Here is a 19,754-nt window from a genome sequence, read left to right as displayed (position 1 = left end):
GGCTGTCACCCGAACAGGTCGGCTCCTGCGATATCGCCGCGCAGGAGCCAGCCTGCAACTTTACAGGTACGGGGCCGGTGGGGACCGGCCCCGGGGGAGAAGGGGCCACGGATACTGACCCGGCATCCGCTGTACTAGAGAGGCGGATGCCGGGGAGGGATAGACGCCGGGGCCTGAGACATCGCTACGATCCTCTGCCCTGCATGAAGCCAGCGGCGGGGGCACGGAGGAGCCCCTGCCGCTGCTGGCTTCATGCAGGGCAGAGGAGCGCAGCGATGTCTCAGGCCCCGGCACCTGTAATGGCGTCTATCACTTGCCGGCTTCCGCCTCTCTATTACAGCGGATGCCAGGCGCCACCTTCAGACTATAAGACGCACCCTTCTTTTCCCCCAAAATTTTGGGGAAAAAAAGTGCGTCTTATAGTCCGAAAAATACGGTACTTGGAAGCTGATTATAATCCAAAAAGAGCAATCAGAATATAACTTAACGTTTAATGATATAAGTTTTGCCTGGAAGAGACGCACACTTGCTGGCACTCTGGAGTGTTTCTGGACTTGGATGAGTTTAGACGGCTGTTCAAGTCATTTGGTCTATATCTGACTATATCTCTTCCTTTCATTATCCATTTACGCTCTGTATGGATGTATGTTAATGAGCGATACATATACATGTGGATGAGTGAAGGCACAATCTCTATTGTAAGCTTATAAGCTTTTATAGGGCAAAAAACATTTTATTGCTATTTACCCCTGATGAGTGGGTGCATTTATATACATTGCATACCACGAAACGTGCATGTCGGGTCATGCTATTTTGTTTGAATGCTATTGTGTGTTTTACTAGCCCTTCTTACTTTGGCATATGCATATTTTTGGAAAGGGTTAATCAGGGACGGACCCTGAATTAGGGTGAGGTTCCGGTCAGGGCACTGGGTATGTAGGGCGGTGACCCTGTATTAGGCTTTAGGGTGATTTTAGTCCCTTCCCAAGACTATCTTATAGGGACTGTCGTTATTCTCTATATTTCACTCTATTTTCACATGAAATGGCCTCTTTTGGTATTTTCCCTTTCGGTCTTTTTTGGAATATTCCTACCACGGATTGAAGTTGGGTAAGTGTGATTGGTTACCTTACTTGGGACTGCCGTGTCCACTGTAAACTATTCCGTGGTTGTGGAGTTGTTCCATTGTTTTCTTTGAGGTGACATGTCAGATGTGTGACTTTTTTAGATTTTTGTGTATATTTAATACTTTTAACTTATATCATTAAACGTTAAGTCTTATATTTTGATTGCTCTTTTTGGATTATAATTGGATTAAGTGAGCAACATTTTCTGCACTATAGAGTGTTTTTCTTGTTTGTACAGTACTTGGAAGCTGGAAAAAAGTTTAGAAGTTGGTGGAATTCAAGAAAAACTGTATTTTCCCCACATTTTTATGGGTTTTACAATGTTAGCAATGTAGTCAAAATTACATGTTAGCTATATTCTTGAGGTCATTGTAATTACAACGATACAAAATTTATATAGTTTTAGTTATGTTTTAAAGGGGTTGTCCCATCACAAGGATCCTATCTATACTGTTTGCTAATGTGAATGCAAGGGGGCGTTCACACTACCGTCAGTGTCCGAAAGGTAGTGTCCGCTCCTAGTGTCCGCTCAAAATCTGGCACGGACATTAGGAGCGGATACTAGCTGTGTCCGTGACACCTGTCATTTATTTAAATGGGCATCAGGTGCGTTCTTTTGCACTCCGTGCCCGTCCTTCCCTGTCCGCATGTAAAGATGTCCGACTTCTCAAGCGGACAGAAAAACCTACATGTCGGGTTTTTCTGTCCGCTTGAGAAGTCGGACATCTTTACATGCGGACAGGGAAGGACAGGCACGGAGTGCAAAAAAACGCACCCGATGCCCATTTAAATAAATGACAGGTGTCACGGACACAGCTAGTGTCCGCTCCTAATGTCCGTGCCAGATTTTGAGCGGACACTACTTGTCGGACACCGACGGTAGTGTGAACGCCCCCTAAGACTTTTCCTAAATACATTGCTTCAGCAAAACTGCCTTGTTTGTCCACTATCTTACTTTATTCATTTTTTTGGGACACATCCCTTGACTTATCTGGTCATAAGTCAGGTGATGTATCTGCTGCTCTGAGGGGGGAGGGAGGAGGGGCTATGTGCACGGGAGCGAGCCTGGAGGGGGGGGGGGGGTAGTTTACCCTTTGGGGGGAAGGGGCCGCCAATACAAACCCGGCATCCGTTGTAATAGAGAGGCAGATGCCGGGGAGGGTTAGACGCCAGCACAGATGCCAACAACATCGCTATGTTCCTGTCCTGAATGAAGCCAGCAGCGGCAGAAGCGATGCTGCTATTCCGGGGGGGGGGGACGGGGGACGGAGGAGCGGAATAACAGCATCGCTTCTGCCGCTGCTGGCTTCATGCAGGGCAGAAGCATAGCGATGTTGCTGGCATCTGTGCCGGCGTCTGTGCATCTGTGTCGGCGTCTGTGAATCTGTGCCGGCGTCTACACTCCCCGGCATCCGCCTCTCTATTACAGTGGATGCTGGGTTTGTATTCACATATGCAAAGCCAAACGGCGAGATGCCGCTGGCCCTGCATGCACACTCATAGACCAGTCTAGCCTTCACAATGTGTATACAGACCCAGTATCCACTGTAATAGAGAGAGGCGGATGTCGGGTCTGTATTCACATTGTGAAGGCTAGAGTGGTCTATGAGCACACACGCAGGGCCAGCGGCATCTCGCCGCTTGGCTTTGCATATGTGACCCCGCCCACCAATGACGCAACAAAGCCGGAAGACAGAAGATTTTATAGCGACAAAGACTGGTGAGTATGCCACGTGGGACAACCCCTTTAACACCTTAAATAGAAAACTTTGAAAAAAATGCTGCTTTTAATAGAATTGGGTTGAACACCTTCAAACAAGCTCCCAGCTGCCTAAGGACTCGTTCACATTTGCGTCCCGGCCTCAGTTCTGCAGGTATCCGTTTCCTGCACAAAACCTGCTACCACTGCATTTTTTTTTATTTTTTTTTAATAGGCCGATACTGGCTGGAGTTACTCCACACAGTAACAGGCCCTATTTACTTACCAATCCTGGCAGCGTCTGGGATCGGTAAGTGACACTGCGGGCCCCACAAACAGTATTATTATACTTGAGGGTCTGAAAAGACCCCGAGTATAATGACCGGAGGCCCAGGAGAGGTAAGGGAACATAAAAAACTGTGTTACTTACCTCTCCGGGCAGGCTTCGGGCCTACATGTGTGACGTCCCTGATTTCACATGACCGGGGCCTGCGTCCTTTGCATTGCTACACAGGCCCACCCCGGGTCACATGATGTCCCGGACATCATCGAAGATGGCCGCCATCAGCGGGAAGTACAGTGAAGAAAGGGATAGGTAAGTAACAGTGTTTTATTATATTTATATCCCTCCTGGGTCTCCGATTATTATGCTCTGGGTTCTGAAAAGAGTATAATAATTGTTCATGGGTGTCCACAATGGGGCATAATCCTGGGTGAAGGGGCCAATATGGGGTATAATACTCTGTGCAGGGACCACTATGGGGTATAATACTGTGCTCTGGGTCCACTATGGGGTAAAATACTGTGTGCAGGAGTCACTATGGGGTATAATACTGTGTGCAGGGGCCACTATGGGGTATAATACTGTGCTCTGGGTCCACTATGGGGTAAAATACTGTGTGCAGGAGTCACTATGGGGTATAATACTGTGTGCAGGGGCTACTATGGGCTATAATAGTGTGCGCAGGAATGCGGGCAGGCGGGTCGGTTGGGGTCTTTAGCGTGGGGGGGGGCATGTCAAAAGTTTGCCACAGGGCCCCATCCATTCTACTTATGCCACTGATTTACACCCAATTCACAACATAGTGCAACCCTTCCCCCTCCCTCCAGTGTAATTTATAATTAGTTAATGGACAAAAGAGTAAAATTGGTTTACAGTTACACAACTATCTAAACTATCTATTGTAGGGCTTCAGTGATGAAAGCTCCTGTATAGTAAGCAATACTGAAAGTAACATTACAGTCTATGGGCCGTGGATTCTACATCTCCATAGTCTTCTATGGAGCCTGCAAAATTCACAGCTATATGCACAAAGAAGTCTATGGAACTGCCAAATCCATGGCCTGGAGGCCCGTGAAAAGTACTGCAGTGTGCAAGCAGCCACTAAGGAAACCAGACATGTTTTACCAGTGCATGCGTGCGTGTACCTGCATGTGATCAATGTGTATGTATGCGTGTGTGCATGCACGTGTGTGGTCTGTGTGTGTGTGTGTGCACGTGCCCACGTGTATGTGTGCATGTGTGTGATCCATGTTTATGTATGCGAGTGTGCATGCACGTGTGTGGTCCATGTATATGTATGTGTGTATATGCGATTGTGATCCATGTGTTTCTGCGTGCACAGAGCAAGTGTCCATGCATGCGGTAGTTGTGTGTGAGTATGCATGTGCTCTGTTCGTCCGTGTGTGTAGTGTGCATCCATCTGAGTGTCTTTGCGTGCGTGTGTGGTCCGTGCGTGTGTCTGTGGTATTTGTGGGGTGGTGTTTGTGTGATGTGTTGTGGCATTTGTGTGGTGTTGTGCTTGTGGGTTGGTATATGTGTGCTGTCTGTGTAATGTTTATATGGTGTTCGTGAAATGTTTGTGTGTTGTGTGTGATGGTGCAGCCCCTTTGGCGCCGTCGCTATAATCCGTCCCTGTCAGTCACAACTGTTGTTTTCCTCTCAGTGCTTTCACTTTCACTTTTCCCCATTATATGTATAGGGCCTAAATTTAGGGGCCCCAATATGATGACGGGGGGACGCTAGCGAAATGTAACATGCGCAGTATTCTGCTCCTGTGGGTGAAGAGGGGCGTGCCAAATTTCACCTAAATCAGGCGAGAACTGTGGATTTGTATAGAGCAGACTACTACAGAATTTGAGTTTTTATATATATATATATATATATATATATATATATATTTTTTTTTTTTAAGGAAATCTGTTTCTTCCTTCACTTAATAAGCTGTTCTCCTCCTCCTTATCTTCACTTAGACTGTTTATTTGCATAGAGTCTGTATCCATATCCAGCTGACACATAGAAGAGGGAGATTGAGGTTGCTAATTGATTCATTGCCTCATCATTGCAAAGTCTTAGGGTTGGTTCACATCTGCGTTTATATTCTGTCCGGGGAGTCCGCACGGGAACCCCCCCAAACAGAATACCAAACGCAATTGCAAGTGCTGTGCAGTAAAAGCACATGGAACCCACAGACTATAATGGGGTCCGTGTGCTTGCCGCCAGATCTCCGCACAGAACATGCGGAGAGGAAAGTAGTTCACAATCTATCTACCTTCCTATCCACATGATTCATGAGGGCAGCGCGCAGCAAGCACTCAAACCCCATTATAGTCTATGAGGTCTGTGTGCTTTTACTGCACAGCGCTTGCAATTGCATTTGGTATTCTGTTCAGGGGGGGTCCCCATACGAACTTCCCCATACCGAATACAAATGCAGATGTGAACCAACCCTTATAGTGAAACATAGCAATATTAAAAGAGCACACAGAGTCAAAGTGTAACAGCTGCAGTAATTTGTATGTGTTTTCCAGCATCCTCCTCTTCCCCCTCCCTTCTCCATAGAGAACTATGTAAAAAATAACTGAGCTTGATAAACGAAGGAGGCACACTTCTTAAATAGGATATTAGGATATATTACAAAGTATTATAAAGCAATTTATCAAAAATGAAAAGTACAAGTGGATAAAACAGGAAATAAGCTTTAATACAGCTTCTGAAATCAATCTGCTCCATTAAATTTCAACAACTTAGAGGTGTCTGACATAGGCTTATTCCCTTCTCCTTATTGCTTGACTGAGCTTAACATGTATAGGGGAAGATCTGGAGGAATACCTTTTGAAAGCATTCAGCCAGTGGCGTAACTAGGAATGACGGGGCCCCATGGCGAACTTTTGACATGGAGCCCCCCCTCCTCCGCACTCTATTATGTTCCATAGTGGCCCCTGCACACAGTATTATCCCCAATAGTGGCCCCTGCACACAGTATTATCCCCAATAGTAGCCCCTGCACACAGTATTATGTCCCTTACTGGCCCCTGCACACAGTATTATGTCCCTTACTGGCCCCTGCACACAGTATCATCCCCAATAGTGTCCCCTGCACACAGTATTATCCCCCATAGTCGCCCCTGAACAAAGTATTATACCCCACAGTGGACACCCATAAACAATTATTATACTCTGGGGTCTTTTCAGACCCCAGAGTATAATAATCGGAGACCTGGGGGAATAAAAACATAAAAAAACTGTTTCTTACCTGTCCCGGATCCTAAGCTGTCTTCTCCACTGCCGTCCTTCTGAAATGACGTCAGACGTCACATGACCCGGGACACAGGCCGGGTTCATATGACGTCACAGACGTCAGAAAGGACGTCAGGAAGGAGGCCTGGCAGGATCGTGGAGAGGTAAGTAACAGTGTTTTTTATGTTTATTACCTCTCCCGGTCCGCCGATCATTATACTCGGGTGTCTGCAAAGACCCCCGAGTATAATGATAGTATTTGTGTGGCCCGCGGTGTCACTTACCGATCGTAACAGCAAGTAACGGCCTATTTAAAAAAAAAAAAAAATGCAGCGGTAGCGGCTGTCACCAGGCCCCCTGATGGCCCGGGCCCCGTGGTAGCCACCTCCGCTGCCTCTACAGTAGTTACACCCCTGCATTCAGCCAACAATTATCGAAGGTGTATGACCACCTTAAGCAACAGACCAACATGGCAAATGAAACAGCCATAGCAATACGGTAAATTGGAATTTGATATTTAGTAGTACAAGGAGCAAAAAGCAAAATAGGTCAATTTCTAGGAAGATCATTGACATTATAAAGTATAGCAACACTGTGAAAGGCTATTTTATTAAGATGAAATGAGTATTTGGAGTTGATGTGCATCAGCTCATACTGAAATAGACAAATTTAAGTATAGTATTAATCTGAAGGAAACTACATGAAGATTTAATAAAACCACTCTTAGTTCAAAAAAGATATGTAACTAAAAATATCATCTAAAGGACATATGCTTTTCTTCAAAACCTTTTTTGGTCAATTTTCTTATAAAGCTCTTTAATATTACATCTCTATACATAAACAGCAAGTTATAAACTAAATAACATACTTGCAGTTTTTACATTTGAGTCCAAACAGCATCCCTTTCCCACAGACTGTACAGGTCTGAGACATCCAATACTTGGTCGAGAACCTAAGAAGGAAGCAAAGTGCATTAAGTTGACCCATAGGCAAAGCTGTTGTAAACATATTAGTCATTCTGTTAATAGAAGTGCACTTTACTGACCCATAGTGAAGAATGTCTAGCCCTCATACACCAATGAAAATACATTCTGAATCTTCTCAATTCTGCCATGAAGATTAAATTTAATTTCTGTCTTTCCGGTTTTGGAGAATGAAGGTTATATTATTAAAAAGTCAATAAAGTTTCACGTCTGTCTGACATTTTGTATGAGAATAATCAGTATCTATCTATCTATCTATCTATCTATCTATCTATCTATCTATCTATCTATCTATCTATCTATCTAGTGTCCACACATCAGAACAAGCCAGACAACAAACCTTGAAAGGCTGCAATTCACACCTCTTCCACAAGGTGGTCACACATAAAGACAAATAGTATAGTTAGCATATTATTTTGTGATAATTTATCACTAAACTATCTTGCTTTTATAACAGCTGCTCAGCTGGGAATGCTCATACGATACATATATTTGAACATTTCCAACCAAGGGGACATGTAAGAAGGTACACATACCTGGCTATGCATTATAACATTTACAGAGATTTAGGCTGGCTATATACATCAATAGCTCTCCCAGTACCCCATACATATGCACACACAGCTTAACTGAGCAACCAAAATCCTTATTTTCCCCTGTATCTGGTGTCGGCGGAAGAGTCTGGAGGCTCCCATACACACTAAATCATTGACCAGTCCCATCAAAGTTGCCAGGTTTGCCCAAATATACACTTAGGGTATGTTCACATAGAGTCTTTTGTTAGCGGATATTGACGCGGAACCCGCATCAAAATCTGCTTGTCAAAACGCTTCCCATTGATGAAGGAGCCGCTCGCTTCCTTTTTCCACTAACTAGTAGCGGAAAAAAGAAATGAGGTGACCTATCTTGCTGCGGATTAGGCGGCTGAGTTTGCCACGGCGCGAGATTCCCACCTAATTAGGCCCATTCATTCGGGCCTAATCCAGAGCAGAATGCCACAATGGGATTCCAGTGGACTGCATCAGCATTCCATCGCGGTTAGCCGCGCGGTTTGTTCACATGCAGAATCCATTTTCCGCCGTGTGAACATACTCGTACTCTGGTGTGTATGCTGAGAACATATGCACAATCTGCCAAACCAAAGGTACATCCATAGGGGGAATAAAAAGAGAAAGCTTACAATGAGTGTTTCTACCACAACAGGAGAGTTGGGCCAACAATCATTAAAGTTTATGCCAGCATTAGGCTGAAGCCCCGAGTTGCGGAAACGCAGCTTTTTATGCTGCAGATTTTGTTGCGGTTTTTTTTTTAGCCAAATCCAGGAGTGGATTGAGCAGAAAGTAGAAGTATAAGAGCTTCCGATATATTTCCCATTCCTTTTGTAACCATTCTTGGCTTTGGCTCAAAAAACTGCAACAAAACAAGATTAGAATGGGGATTTTTTTCCACTAAAACAGAACTCTTGTCTAAATTCATTTAAAAAGGCTGAAATGAGAAAGGTGATCTTTCTTGAAAAATTAATAGAATTTAATATATTTTCTTTTAAGCTTAGACATTCTATTGATTTAATGTTAAATGTATGTGCTGTATATAAATGTATCTATTATGAATTGCTATGGTGTACATACTACACGGAGGTGAATAATATGATGCATGGTTTAAACCCTTTATTATACATATTGCTTTAAACTTATACTGTTTGTGTTAATAAATGAAATAATTTTATATACATATATATTGTGAGAAGGGGACAGGAAGAATGCTGGAGTCCCGATATGTCTCACCTATGTGTGATCCAGGGCAAGTCTTGAGTAGGCTTCAGCTCCAGGTTTGGGTCCCAGGCTCGTTACTGGGCCATAGCTGCAGAACCTGCACTTCAGGGCAGATCCTGGGAGCAAGAGGACATGCCTGGGTATGTCCCGACACACTGAGAGTCTGGTGAGACTGTATTGTGCTATTTTTCTTTACTCGTGTGGTTGGTAGTAAGTCATACGTACACTTAGTACTGAATTGTTTAGTTAGTGCTCAGACGAACAGGGATTTTTGTTTGACATTCTTTTGCCAGAAGTTAAGGCTGTATTTTGTTTTGATCATTTTATTCCTGAAGTAAAGGTTTATTTATTTTGCTGGGAGTTTTTTTTTTTTAATAAGATTTTGTTTCCTTGTCTCTGTCTGGTTGGGTCCACACCATTGCTGCTACCAAGCTACCTTCCCCACAATATGAACACATTTAAACATATCCAGTGAAATACATGAATTATAGTATATCTGAGTATAACTCATACTTTTGTATCAGTATGTTTACATGGGAGGATGTGTACACAGCAGGTATCTCTTGTACTTCCCCAAGAGATATACTAGACTGTCATTTCCATTTTTTGCTGTAGTCCTGGTTTTATTTTCCACCCACAATGGCTTTCAAATTTTGCAACATGAAGGATTTACCAGAATGTGCAGAATGGACATCATTATGTCTGCCTGATATCAAATTTTTATACACCAAGTATTAACCTAGTCCAATATTCACGCAAGAAAGTGTCTTATCGATGCAAGGATGGGCAGAAAGGATTGGGTTCTATCTCCAATACGCATACAAAATACTTCCATTTTAACAGCGTTGAGTTTATTGCACTACTGCCAGGCCTCAAGTTAATTTGATTTTTTTTTTATCAACCTTGCTGAGGGTTTTATCTCATCTTAATAGTTCAGTTGCTGAAATGGGATTCAAATTCAGGCCAGATCCTCCTTCTTGGGAGATGAGTGAGGGAGCGAGAGAGAGAGCGAAGAGGAGAGAAGATGAGATTACTCTCAGGTAGGACGAGAATGGCTCAGTCTTTACTCTTCCTTAACAGGGAAATCAATCACCTTGTATTAAGCAACAGAAGCATTTTACTCTCCTGAAATACTATGGTTAACTCTTACAGATAAATGTACTGGGCTGCAGGTGCCGGATTTATTACATTACCTGTATAAGACATGACACTTGTAATAAATATAAAAGTGTCCATATTGAAATGCCAACTCTTCAAGTAAACTCTTTTATTAAAAATATCCCCAAGTTACTAAAGGATGTTTTCATTTAGTGCTGGTTTATTTTTACATTCTGCTGCTGACTTATGTTTTCTTAAAGGGGCTGTTACATTAGAGATAATCCTTTTCCAAGTGGGGCCTTTGGGGTTATCAGCTGATTCCTGTTCCTGCCAACCATGGCAGCTGATTTTGTCAGAGGAATCTGCAGTGAATTAGGATTTTCCTCTGCAGAGGCCACTGCAGGGAAATTGTATTATTAGAAATCTTTTTTTTTTTTAAATGTAGATTATGAGTCCCATATAGGGTTCACAATGTACTTTTTTTTTCTAATCAGTATGTCTTTTTGTAGAATGAGAGGAAATCCACACAAACACAGGGAGAACACACAAACTCCTTGCAGATGTTGTTCCTGATGGGATTCGAACCCAGGACTCCAGCGCTGCAAGGCTGCAGTGCTAACCACTGTGTTGCCCCATTATTAGAAATCTTAGTACATAGTCGGCTAAAGCCCACCATGGTCAGCAGAGTGGCTCCGTCTTACTTTATATTTTGAGTGGGGGGTCCCCATCTATGATTACCATATGTTCTTATAGTGCATATGAATAAGGGTTGTCTTGAGACAAGTTTTTTAAGGTTTTCAATAGTGGAGGACGACTCTTCTCAATCCTACCTCAAAAAGGGGTTGGCACAGGAGGGTAAAGCTTATATGCTTCCATATTCTGACCCAGACTGGTGGATTTTATGCCTTCTTCAAGCATCTTTGAACTGGATGTGCTTGCTGCCATGCTCCAGCAAGCTTTCATTCTCCTTTAATGTTTACCATGCCTTGTTTTGTACACCATGTAGTGGTTGAATCTACCACTGCAGAGAGATGCACCATTGCACCAATATACAGAGTTGCGCCTAGTAAACTACATAATAAACACTGCTTCTCCAATCATCTGATCAGTGGGGTGTCAGAAGTGAGGCCTCCATCGTTATATTGAGGGCCTATTCAGGAAAACCCCTAAATATCAATAAAGTGTTCTATGCTTTTTATTATATTGGGGCAGAAGTAAGACAATGCAAACTAGATAGTCTTAAACTGTGCTACATTTATCGAACTAATACTAAATGAAAAATATGGTTCATCTTTAGAATTTCTAATCTATATCACCTATTAGTTTCTGACAAACAAAGTACTAAAATGTTTAAAACAAAGAAAAAAAAAAAGAAATGGGGCGTAAAGCATAAACGCTAGTAAGGCTACGTTCACATTTGTGCTACACTCTCCATTAGAGACTTGGTTGCAATGGCAACCTGAAAGTTGGTGTAGGAACACGTTGTGCACAGGGGACTTATTCCTCTGCTGGTTTCACTTTTTAAAATGATAGACATCTGAGAGACACCATTATAGTCATTGGGGCCATCAGACTCCGTGTGTTACCAATATTTTTGAAGTCCTCCTCTCTGTTGTTCTAGTCATCCGACAGATCAGAACAACAGAGAGGTAATGATAGTGTGAACCTAGAATTATATAGATCGAATACCGCCAGAATTTGGGGGCATTTTGAATAGTAAATCTGAACTGTTAAAGGGGCTCTATCATTGGGAAAAGCCATTTTTAACTAGGCACATACTTGCATAGCCTTTAGAAAGGCTATTCCACACGTACTTTTTGTATGTAAATCGTATCAGTAGTTTTTGAATAAGTCTGTTTTTATTGATATGCTAATTAGCCTTCAGCGAGCATCAAAAGTTCTCAGTGAGCACTGTCTGTCTGCTGTGTGTACATCACAGGTGCTTAGTTAAAAATGACTTTTCCCAATGATAGAGCCCCTGGAAACGCACTATTATGTTACATTGTGAGGTTACTTATTCTAAAGTGTTCACATTTTGACTCTTAAATGGTTAATTGCATATTTTAGATTTTTTTTCCACCACTAGCAGTGCACTTATCCGTACTTCCATAGATTACATGGCCTAGAAAATAGAGTAGGGAAGGGTGAAGGACAACTGTTCTAATGATATATCTGACATTGTCAAGTCCATTTACCAACTGCTAAAGTGAGGTTAAAGATCTATATTTTACTTATATTCACTGGACTGCATATTAAGTATATGCAAATATGCAAGTAATGTATTTATATATTGTATGTATACAAGAAAACCAATGAAATAGTAAAATCCTTCTTAATAATAGAAGTTACAGAAGCAATGGGTTGGTAATATATTACAAAATACTGGATATAATTACTGAACATGTTAAATGATTAAATTATCATATAATCAAGTATTTATCCCATCAAAGTAAGGACGCTAAACTCATTTAGTCTACCAACCTATAATTTATTATATTCTACATCACATGCTATTAGCAGTGAATCATAAGAGCAAACTAGATAACCAGCCATTAATAGTAGTAATATGATACCAAGGTGCTTATTAAGTTTCTCTGCATAACATGAGATCCCTCAGACTGGTTCCGTTTATCAATGCATATCTGGCTGGGCAAGTGACCTCTAGTACATGCACAGTTTTGTGTGCGTTGATAATGTCTTGTAGAAGTAATTGGTATAATTGGTATAATTCCATTAACAAAGCAAAGACACGGTTAAAAGTCAAAATTTATGGGAGGAATTAGCACTTAAGCCTTAAGGCCAAGACTTGGTGCCCACTACAGATAATAAAAGAAAGGTTCAAAATATCTAAAACCCTTATGGGTTAGGTTTATAGGCTGTGCAGGCTGTAAAGTTCTGCAACACCAAGGAATAATATACAATATCTGTCTGTCTATATATATAGCTATTTATCTCCTGCCTCATCTATTTTGCTTTAACCCCTTAGCAATATGTGACGTAGTATTACGTCCTGGTCCTTAACACTTTTGGGCTGTGTCCTTAAGGGTTAAGATAATTTTATTTGAAATGCTAATATTTACTAATGATAAAATACACTGAAATATTGGAGGACAACTATGTAAATATTCCAGTTTAATGGGATTATAGAATATTTTCTCTGATGGGGAACGATAGACCTTGCTAGAAATGGCAAGTACCAACAGTATAAATCTATGTTGATGGTTTGCTTAGTAGAGATGAGTGAGTAGTACTCGATCGAGTAGGTATTCGATCGAATACTACGGTATTTGAAATACTCGTTCTTGATCGAGTAGCACTCGTAATGTAAAAGTTCGATGCAGAACCAGCATTGATTGGCCGAATGCTATACAGTCGGCCAATCAACACTGGTTCTTCTCCTACCTTTAGAAGTCTTCTCCGTGCAGCTTCCCCGCGGCGTCTTCCAGCTCTTCATTCACTCTGCCAGGCATCGGGCCTGGGCAGAGCCGACTGCGCATGTCCGCTTGTAGTGCGGGCATGCGCAGTTGGCTCTGCCCATCCCCGATGCCTGGCAGAGTGAATGAAGAGCCGGAAGACGCCGCGGGGACGCTGCAAAGAGAAGACTGCACGGAGGATGCAGCCCGACCCTCACTCGTGGACTTGGTAAGTGTAATTTGATCGAACGTTGCCTACCCCTGAAACGAGCATTTTTCCCCCATAGACTATAATAGGGTTCGATATTCGATTCGAGTAGTCGAATATTGAGGGGCTACTCGAAACAAATATCAAACCTCGGACATTTTACTGTTCACTCATCTCTATTGTTTAGGTCTTTTCTTACTTTAGCTAATAAAATATCCTACTGGTTAAGAAGCCTCCACTTCTTCTCTGTGAAGGTCAATACACAGGTAAAGCAGTAACAGAATAAGCCTGAAATAGATCCCGCAGGAGCTAGTAGTGCTATGATCCTATACGTTGCTTGGGTGCCATGCTGAGGGCAGAGCAGATATAGATAGGTAGGGACTGCCTGGTATTGGCTGATGAAGTCTCACACAAGTGAATGTTAAGCCGTCGAGTTGCAAAGAAGGACATGCCCGCCTTATGGACAGGACCAGCTTTAAGCAGCTGAAGGAAAAACAAAGCAGCATGGAAAGACAGCAACCGCACAGTGTGGAGCAGAGGTAATGTGGTGTCTGCGTTTGCTGGAAGAGATAATAAGACCGCGGGAGCATACTGCTGGTGTTACATATATGGTTGGGATTATTGCCGCTACATGATTACTTTGAAGGTTAGAGAAAAGATGGACAGATACAGATTAGCCTGAGCTTGGTTATCCATTAAGAATTCACTTTTCCTTATAAGAGGCATGGGCAGTGTGAAACTGAAGGTGAGGAGAGTACACCTTGCACACATTGCTGGATTAGTCTAACAAACCTGGTGACAGATTCCTTTTATAATAGCTCATGATTTGGGATATAGATCTCGATTTGTATGAATATAAAGTCTTTCCTTGTTTTTTTTCTCCTCTGCTTTCTTCTTCTTTTTACTTACTTTTCTTTCACTTATTTTGCTTTTTGTAACTTTAAGTGTTACTTCTTTCTTTTTGACTCTTTTTTTCCCTTTGCACATTCTCTATGGATTTATAGGTGAAGAAATAGAAGAGATTTAGCTGACTCTGGTCATTTTGTATTCATGGAGGCCATGTAGTGTAATAACTGAATCATTTGACGTACCACCTTGCTCAATGTATTGCATTTTGACGTTTTTATACTTCCCATCCCTTGTTATTTCTTGAAAACTAATAAAAATAGATTACACATATAAAGACTTTCCTTGTACATTATATTTTACTTTTACCTCTAGGATCTACCGCTGAGTGTGACTTGTAAAACAATATGAACAAAGGTACAAAATCAGTACCATGTGAAGGCCAAGTTATGCACCAAAATACTTCTATAAACATAGGAAGATTACAATGTACGAACGCTGTATTTTGTACAAAATAAATGTCTCTTTTCTACCCTACTGCCAACCACCCTTGTTCTGCATAGATTTTCATTACCTGTGTTTGATGGAGTTTCCCAGATCTCTGCGTGGAATCTGCGGGGACCAGCGAGGCACTGACAGTGTGTCTGAAAGCAACAAACCAAAATGAAGTTAGGAGCAATAACAACTGGTCATTTATTTCAAGATCCATTAATATGTTCAAGAATTTATTATCATGGTCTGTGACAGTATGTGACCAATGAGCCCACTGTAAGCATATACAAGCAGTACTGGTATGTAATATCAAGTCAGTTTAATAACTGCAACAGAAAATTGAAGAACTTCTCTTGTTTCAGGGCATGTTTAATAAAATATTAAGAAATCTTATAAGTACCAGACTCATAATGTTATTACCGAAAGAGAGATCCGAAAGTGAAGTAGGACAACCGGGCTAATTTAGAGTCCTGTTAAATTACCTGTTAGTCACAGACTAAGACCTACTGAAGAAAAGCCTGGGGTCTTTATCCTATCCCTTAACTACACGCTGCCATAAACAGCAAGATTTAATGTACAATATGTCAGAGCAAACACAGTAAACCAGGTATTGCTTGCTACCGTGTTCTTCCATAAGATCACTCACAGTACAGGAATCCTGTAGGATTGAAGCTAGGAAATGAGAATCTCATCTTAAAAAGAATATAAGTGAATTACCAATAGTTAAATTAATAAAATAAGCCCCGAGCCATGGCTTTACACTGTTATGCAGAAATTCAAAGACAAAAACGACAAGTAATAAGAAATTTATTTCAATATGTCTTCAGTCTCCATATGTTTTGCATCTTTACAATCTGTAGAAATACTGCAAGGTTATGTTGCCAAATACCAAATGAACTAGTTAAAGACGAACTACACTTTGTTAATTTTAGATTTTTTTTAGCACCATTTGTAACGTTTTAATACACTATATTATTAAATGTTGGCTCCTTTCTGTGATGTAATGCACTGAAATCCGCTATGTTTTACAGTTTATTGCTAGCTGAAATCTGTATACTGTTTAGTACTGGACTAAGTGTTCCTTTACATGGAGGAAAATGGTGAGGAATTTGGTGTGAAATTTCAGCGCTGAAAACAAAGCCTCCCATTGACTTCAATGGGTACCCTGCAGAAAAAGGAAACCATTGAAGTCAATGGGAGGCTTTTTTTTTCAGCACTGAAATTCTACACCAAATTCCTCACCATTTTCCTCCATGTGAATGCACCTTAAGGGTGAACCAGCTGATCAAGAATGCAAGGCAGCTCCTTATGGAGACAGTGTGACTTCAAACAGATATGTCTCGGGTATTTTAAAGCACAGAACTGAGTCTGATGTAATATGTCAGAACAGATTCCCAGTTCTAAAATTCACTTCTACAGGTAGAATCTGTCCTACTTGTATTATTTCCAGATATATCACCAGTTGAAAACACCCAGGATTGGGAGCAGTTGAGTTTAACTATACCAATTCCAACTGTAGAGCTTTGATCTTTGTGTCATAAGAAGGAATCTCATCTTACATATGATACCAGTGAATCAATCACTGTTCTAGGTTATAAAAAGCCCAAAATCTAGCAGTTTGAAGTAACCCCCCTCCAGCCTCAGACCCTCTCTACTATACAGTGCATAAGCCCATCTACTGCTCTTCCAGTTACAAGCAGGATACAGATCCCAGTTAGCAATAAACAGACACAGAGGATTTTAGCACAGAAGTTCACAGAAAGGAGCCAACTTTACTAACAAAGTACCGTATTTTTCGGACTATAAGACGCACTTTTTTTCCTCCCAATATGGGAGGAAAATGTGTGTGCGTCTTATAGTCCGAATGCAGCGTGCGCAGCGTCTGTGTCCCGTCTGTGCGAATGAAAAGAAGAGCAGCACGGTGCCTGCCTGCTCTGCCCCTCCTTCCCTGTCTGTGTCGCGTGTTTGCAGGAGCGAGATCTGAGAGGCAGGGAAGTAGGGGCGGGCCAGACAGGTGAAGGAAGCGTGGTTTCAAGCTTGCAGAGAAAACCACGCCTCCTTCTCCCGTCTGGCCCGCCCCTCCTTCACTGCCTCTCAGATCTGGCTCCGGCAATGAAACCACACAGACAGGGAAGGAGGGGCGGGCCAAACGGGAGGAGGAGGCGTGGTTTTCTCGGCAAGCTTGAAACCACGCCTCCTTCACCCGTCTGGCCCGCCCCTACTTCCCTGCCTGTGTGCCTTCATTGCAGAAGCAAGATCTGAGAGGCAGTGAAGGAGGGACGAGCCAGACAGGTGAAAGAGGTGTGTTTTCAAGTTTGCTTAGAAAAGCACACCTCCCTCACCCGTCTGGCCCGCCCCTTTTTCTCTTCTTACATAGCTTCACTGCAGGGTGTCTCTTTCCATCCATGGATGAGATTAGATAGAATAGATAGATAGACAGACAGATAGACAGACAGACAGACAGACAGACAGACAGACAGACAGACAGACAGACAGATAGATAGATAGATAGATAGATAGATAGATAGATAGATAGATAGATAGATAGATAGGAGATAGATAGGATAGATTAGATAGATAGATATGTTCAAATCACCCCCATAGCCCTACAATACATATAAAACAAAAACATTACTGTGAAACACATACACATTTGGTATCCCTGTGTCCGAAAGCCCCCGGTTCTATTTACATTGGTGAAATATTATATTATTAGGTTATTAAATATTTCACCAATTTTTTTTCCTTAAAATTTTTTTTTTCCCTATTTTCCTCCTCTAAAACCTTCACCTGCGTCTTATGGTCCGGTGCGTCTTATAGTCCGAAAAATACGGTATATCACAATATTCATCAACCTCACTCAGTGCCGTACTATTACGTCACACTGAGCGCATAGTTAATGCTCAGTGCCATAATAGTATGTGTAGGGCCATTTTAATGTATTGAGAGGCCCTGTGCAAACTTTTTGAAAGTGGGCCCCCAATTTCCCCCATAACTTAATTTCCCCTGCTCCCCAAAACCACCAATATTACATTTAAAAAATAAAATACTCATCGTACCGCGTTCCTGTGAACTTGCAGACCCTGACTGGCTTCCCTGCCACAGACATTATCAGCCGAAGGCTGAATAATGAAGCACGGAGCTAATAGCTCTGTGCTCCACTATAGTATTCAACCTCTATCTGTGTCCTAAGGATACAGATAGAGGTGAAATCACTGCCTGTCGCCCACAAGAGAGGGACATCACCTGAAATGTGGGACTGTCCCACTCGATCCCAGGAAGCTGAGGGGGCCCCTGCAACCTTAGGGCCCAGTGCAGCTGCATTGTTGCAAATATGGTTAAAGGGGCCCTGAGTACGTACAGCGCTATAATGCTGCAGGCACAGGAGCTGCGTCTGTGGCATTACTTCCGAGTTCTCAACTGTATTACACAAATTCTACACCAAAGAAGTTGACCTTCATCTGTGGCAACCCAAAAATCTACTATCTAGGTAGGCATTGTATCAAAACATGTATTTAGGAAATTATCTTGTATTTTATAATCCAACCTGGAACAGATATTTCTACATTTAGCCAAGATAACATAAAAGGCCTGGTGTTTTGTGCTAGCAAGGAAGGGATAATACTTGGCCATGTCCAGCTGGTTGAGCTATGTATATCATTCTTCCATCCACATGGGAAATCTGAACAAAATTACTCAGTCTGCCGCTGAATCGGAGTCAGTGGGGAGTGACCGCAGAATATAACCTGCACAGCACGGAGGATTGTTTTAGTTTTAATTATAGATCTTTCTTCTGAACATTTCAGAGAAAGCGCTGGGACAGAGGTAATTGACTGAGCTTTGGCGTTAAGGTCTCTATGTTTCTTTTTGATATTTTTCAGTCTGAGTTTTACAGGCCAACAGAGAACACTGAAATTGCTCTGAATATCCTCACAGCTTGACAGTCCACACATCACTGTTAATCACATTGTTAGTTCTCCGTGACAATGGTCAATGGACTCAGTTCATAAAAGTTCGAGTCTGAAATATACAAAAACAAGACAAAGAGAAGATCTCCTGATATCTCAGGTGGCAGCCAAAACAATGAAAATCCAATTTTAGATCTAAGTCACTAGTTATACTCAGGATTGTGGATTCGGTAGACCAAAGTACCAAGTCGGGCTCCAGCTCCTCTATTTCACACATCCAGACTCCAACTCCTTCAAACTGGTTGACAGCCATGGTCGGACAGATAAGTTAAAGCTCCTCTAATTCATGAAAAAGCTAGTGATTGACTTCTAAATCAAATATGAAACAAACCAAAAATCTAATTATTCAATAGCCAAAATTGCATAATATAATTAAAAATAATTCACCATTTTATTTTGTAGTTGGAGTCAGAATTAGTAACTTTTTTCCAACTCTGACTCTATATCTACCCAAAAATGCCCCGACTCAAACTGCATCTCCATGACGCCGACTTCACAGCCCTGGTTGTGACTACTAATATTACTATTACTACTACTACAACTGTGAATATAATCTTTCAAAAGGTCAGTGGTCATGTTTTATCAGCTGCTGTTCTTGTCCCTTACCTTACTTGTCTGATTTGTGTGA

At 41.9% G+C, this 19,754-nt stretch overlaps 1 protein-coding gene across 2 annotated transcripts in view; it reads right to left on the bottom strand.

The window, feature by feature from the left end:
• Positions 1 to 19,754, bottom strand: part of KSR2 (kinase suppressor of ras 2) — a 360,999-nt gene that overhangs the window by 114,087 nt on the left and 227,158 nt on the right. For both annotated transcript variants that reach the window (XM_075273321.1, XM_075273328.1), the window contains exons 6-7: positions 15,241 to 15,310; positions 7,215 to 7,298 (exon numbers count right to left, since the gene is read on the bottom strand). In XM_075273321.1, the coding sequence (XP_075129422.1) occupies positions 7,215 to 7,298; positions 15,241 to 15,310 (154 nt within the window). The remainder of the gene's footprint in view (positions 1 to 7,214; positions 7,299 to 15,240; positions 15,311 to 19,754) is intronic.

The sequence above is a fragment of the Leptodactylus fuscus genome, chromosome 1 (assembly GCF_031893055.1).
Source record: "Leptodactylus fuscus isolate aLepFus1 chromosome 1, aLepFus1.hap2, whole genome shotgun sequence".
Classification (NCBI taxonomy): domain Eukaryota; kingdom Metazoa; phylum Chordata; class Amphibia; order Anura; family Leptodactylidae; genus Leptodactylus; species Leptodactylus fuscus.
This window is presented reverse-complemented; position numbering and strand designations above follow the sequence as displayed.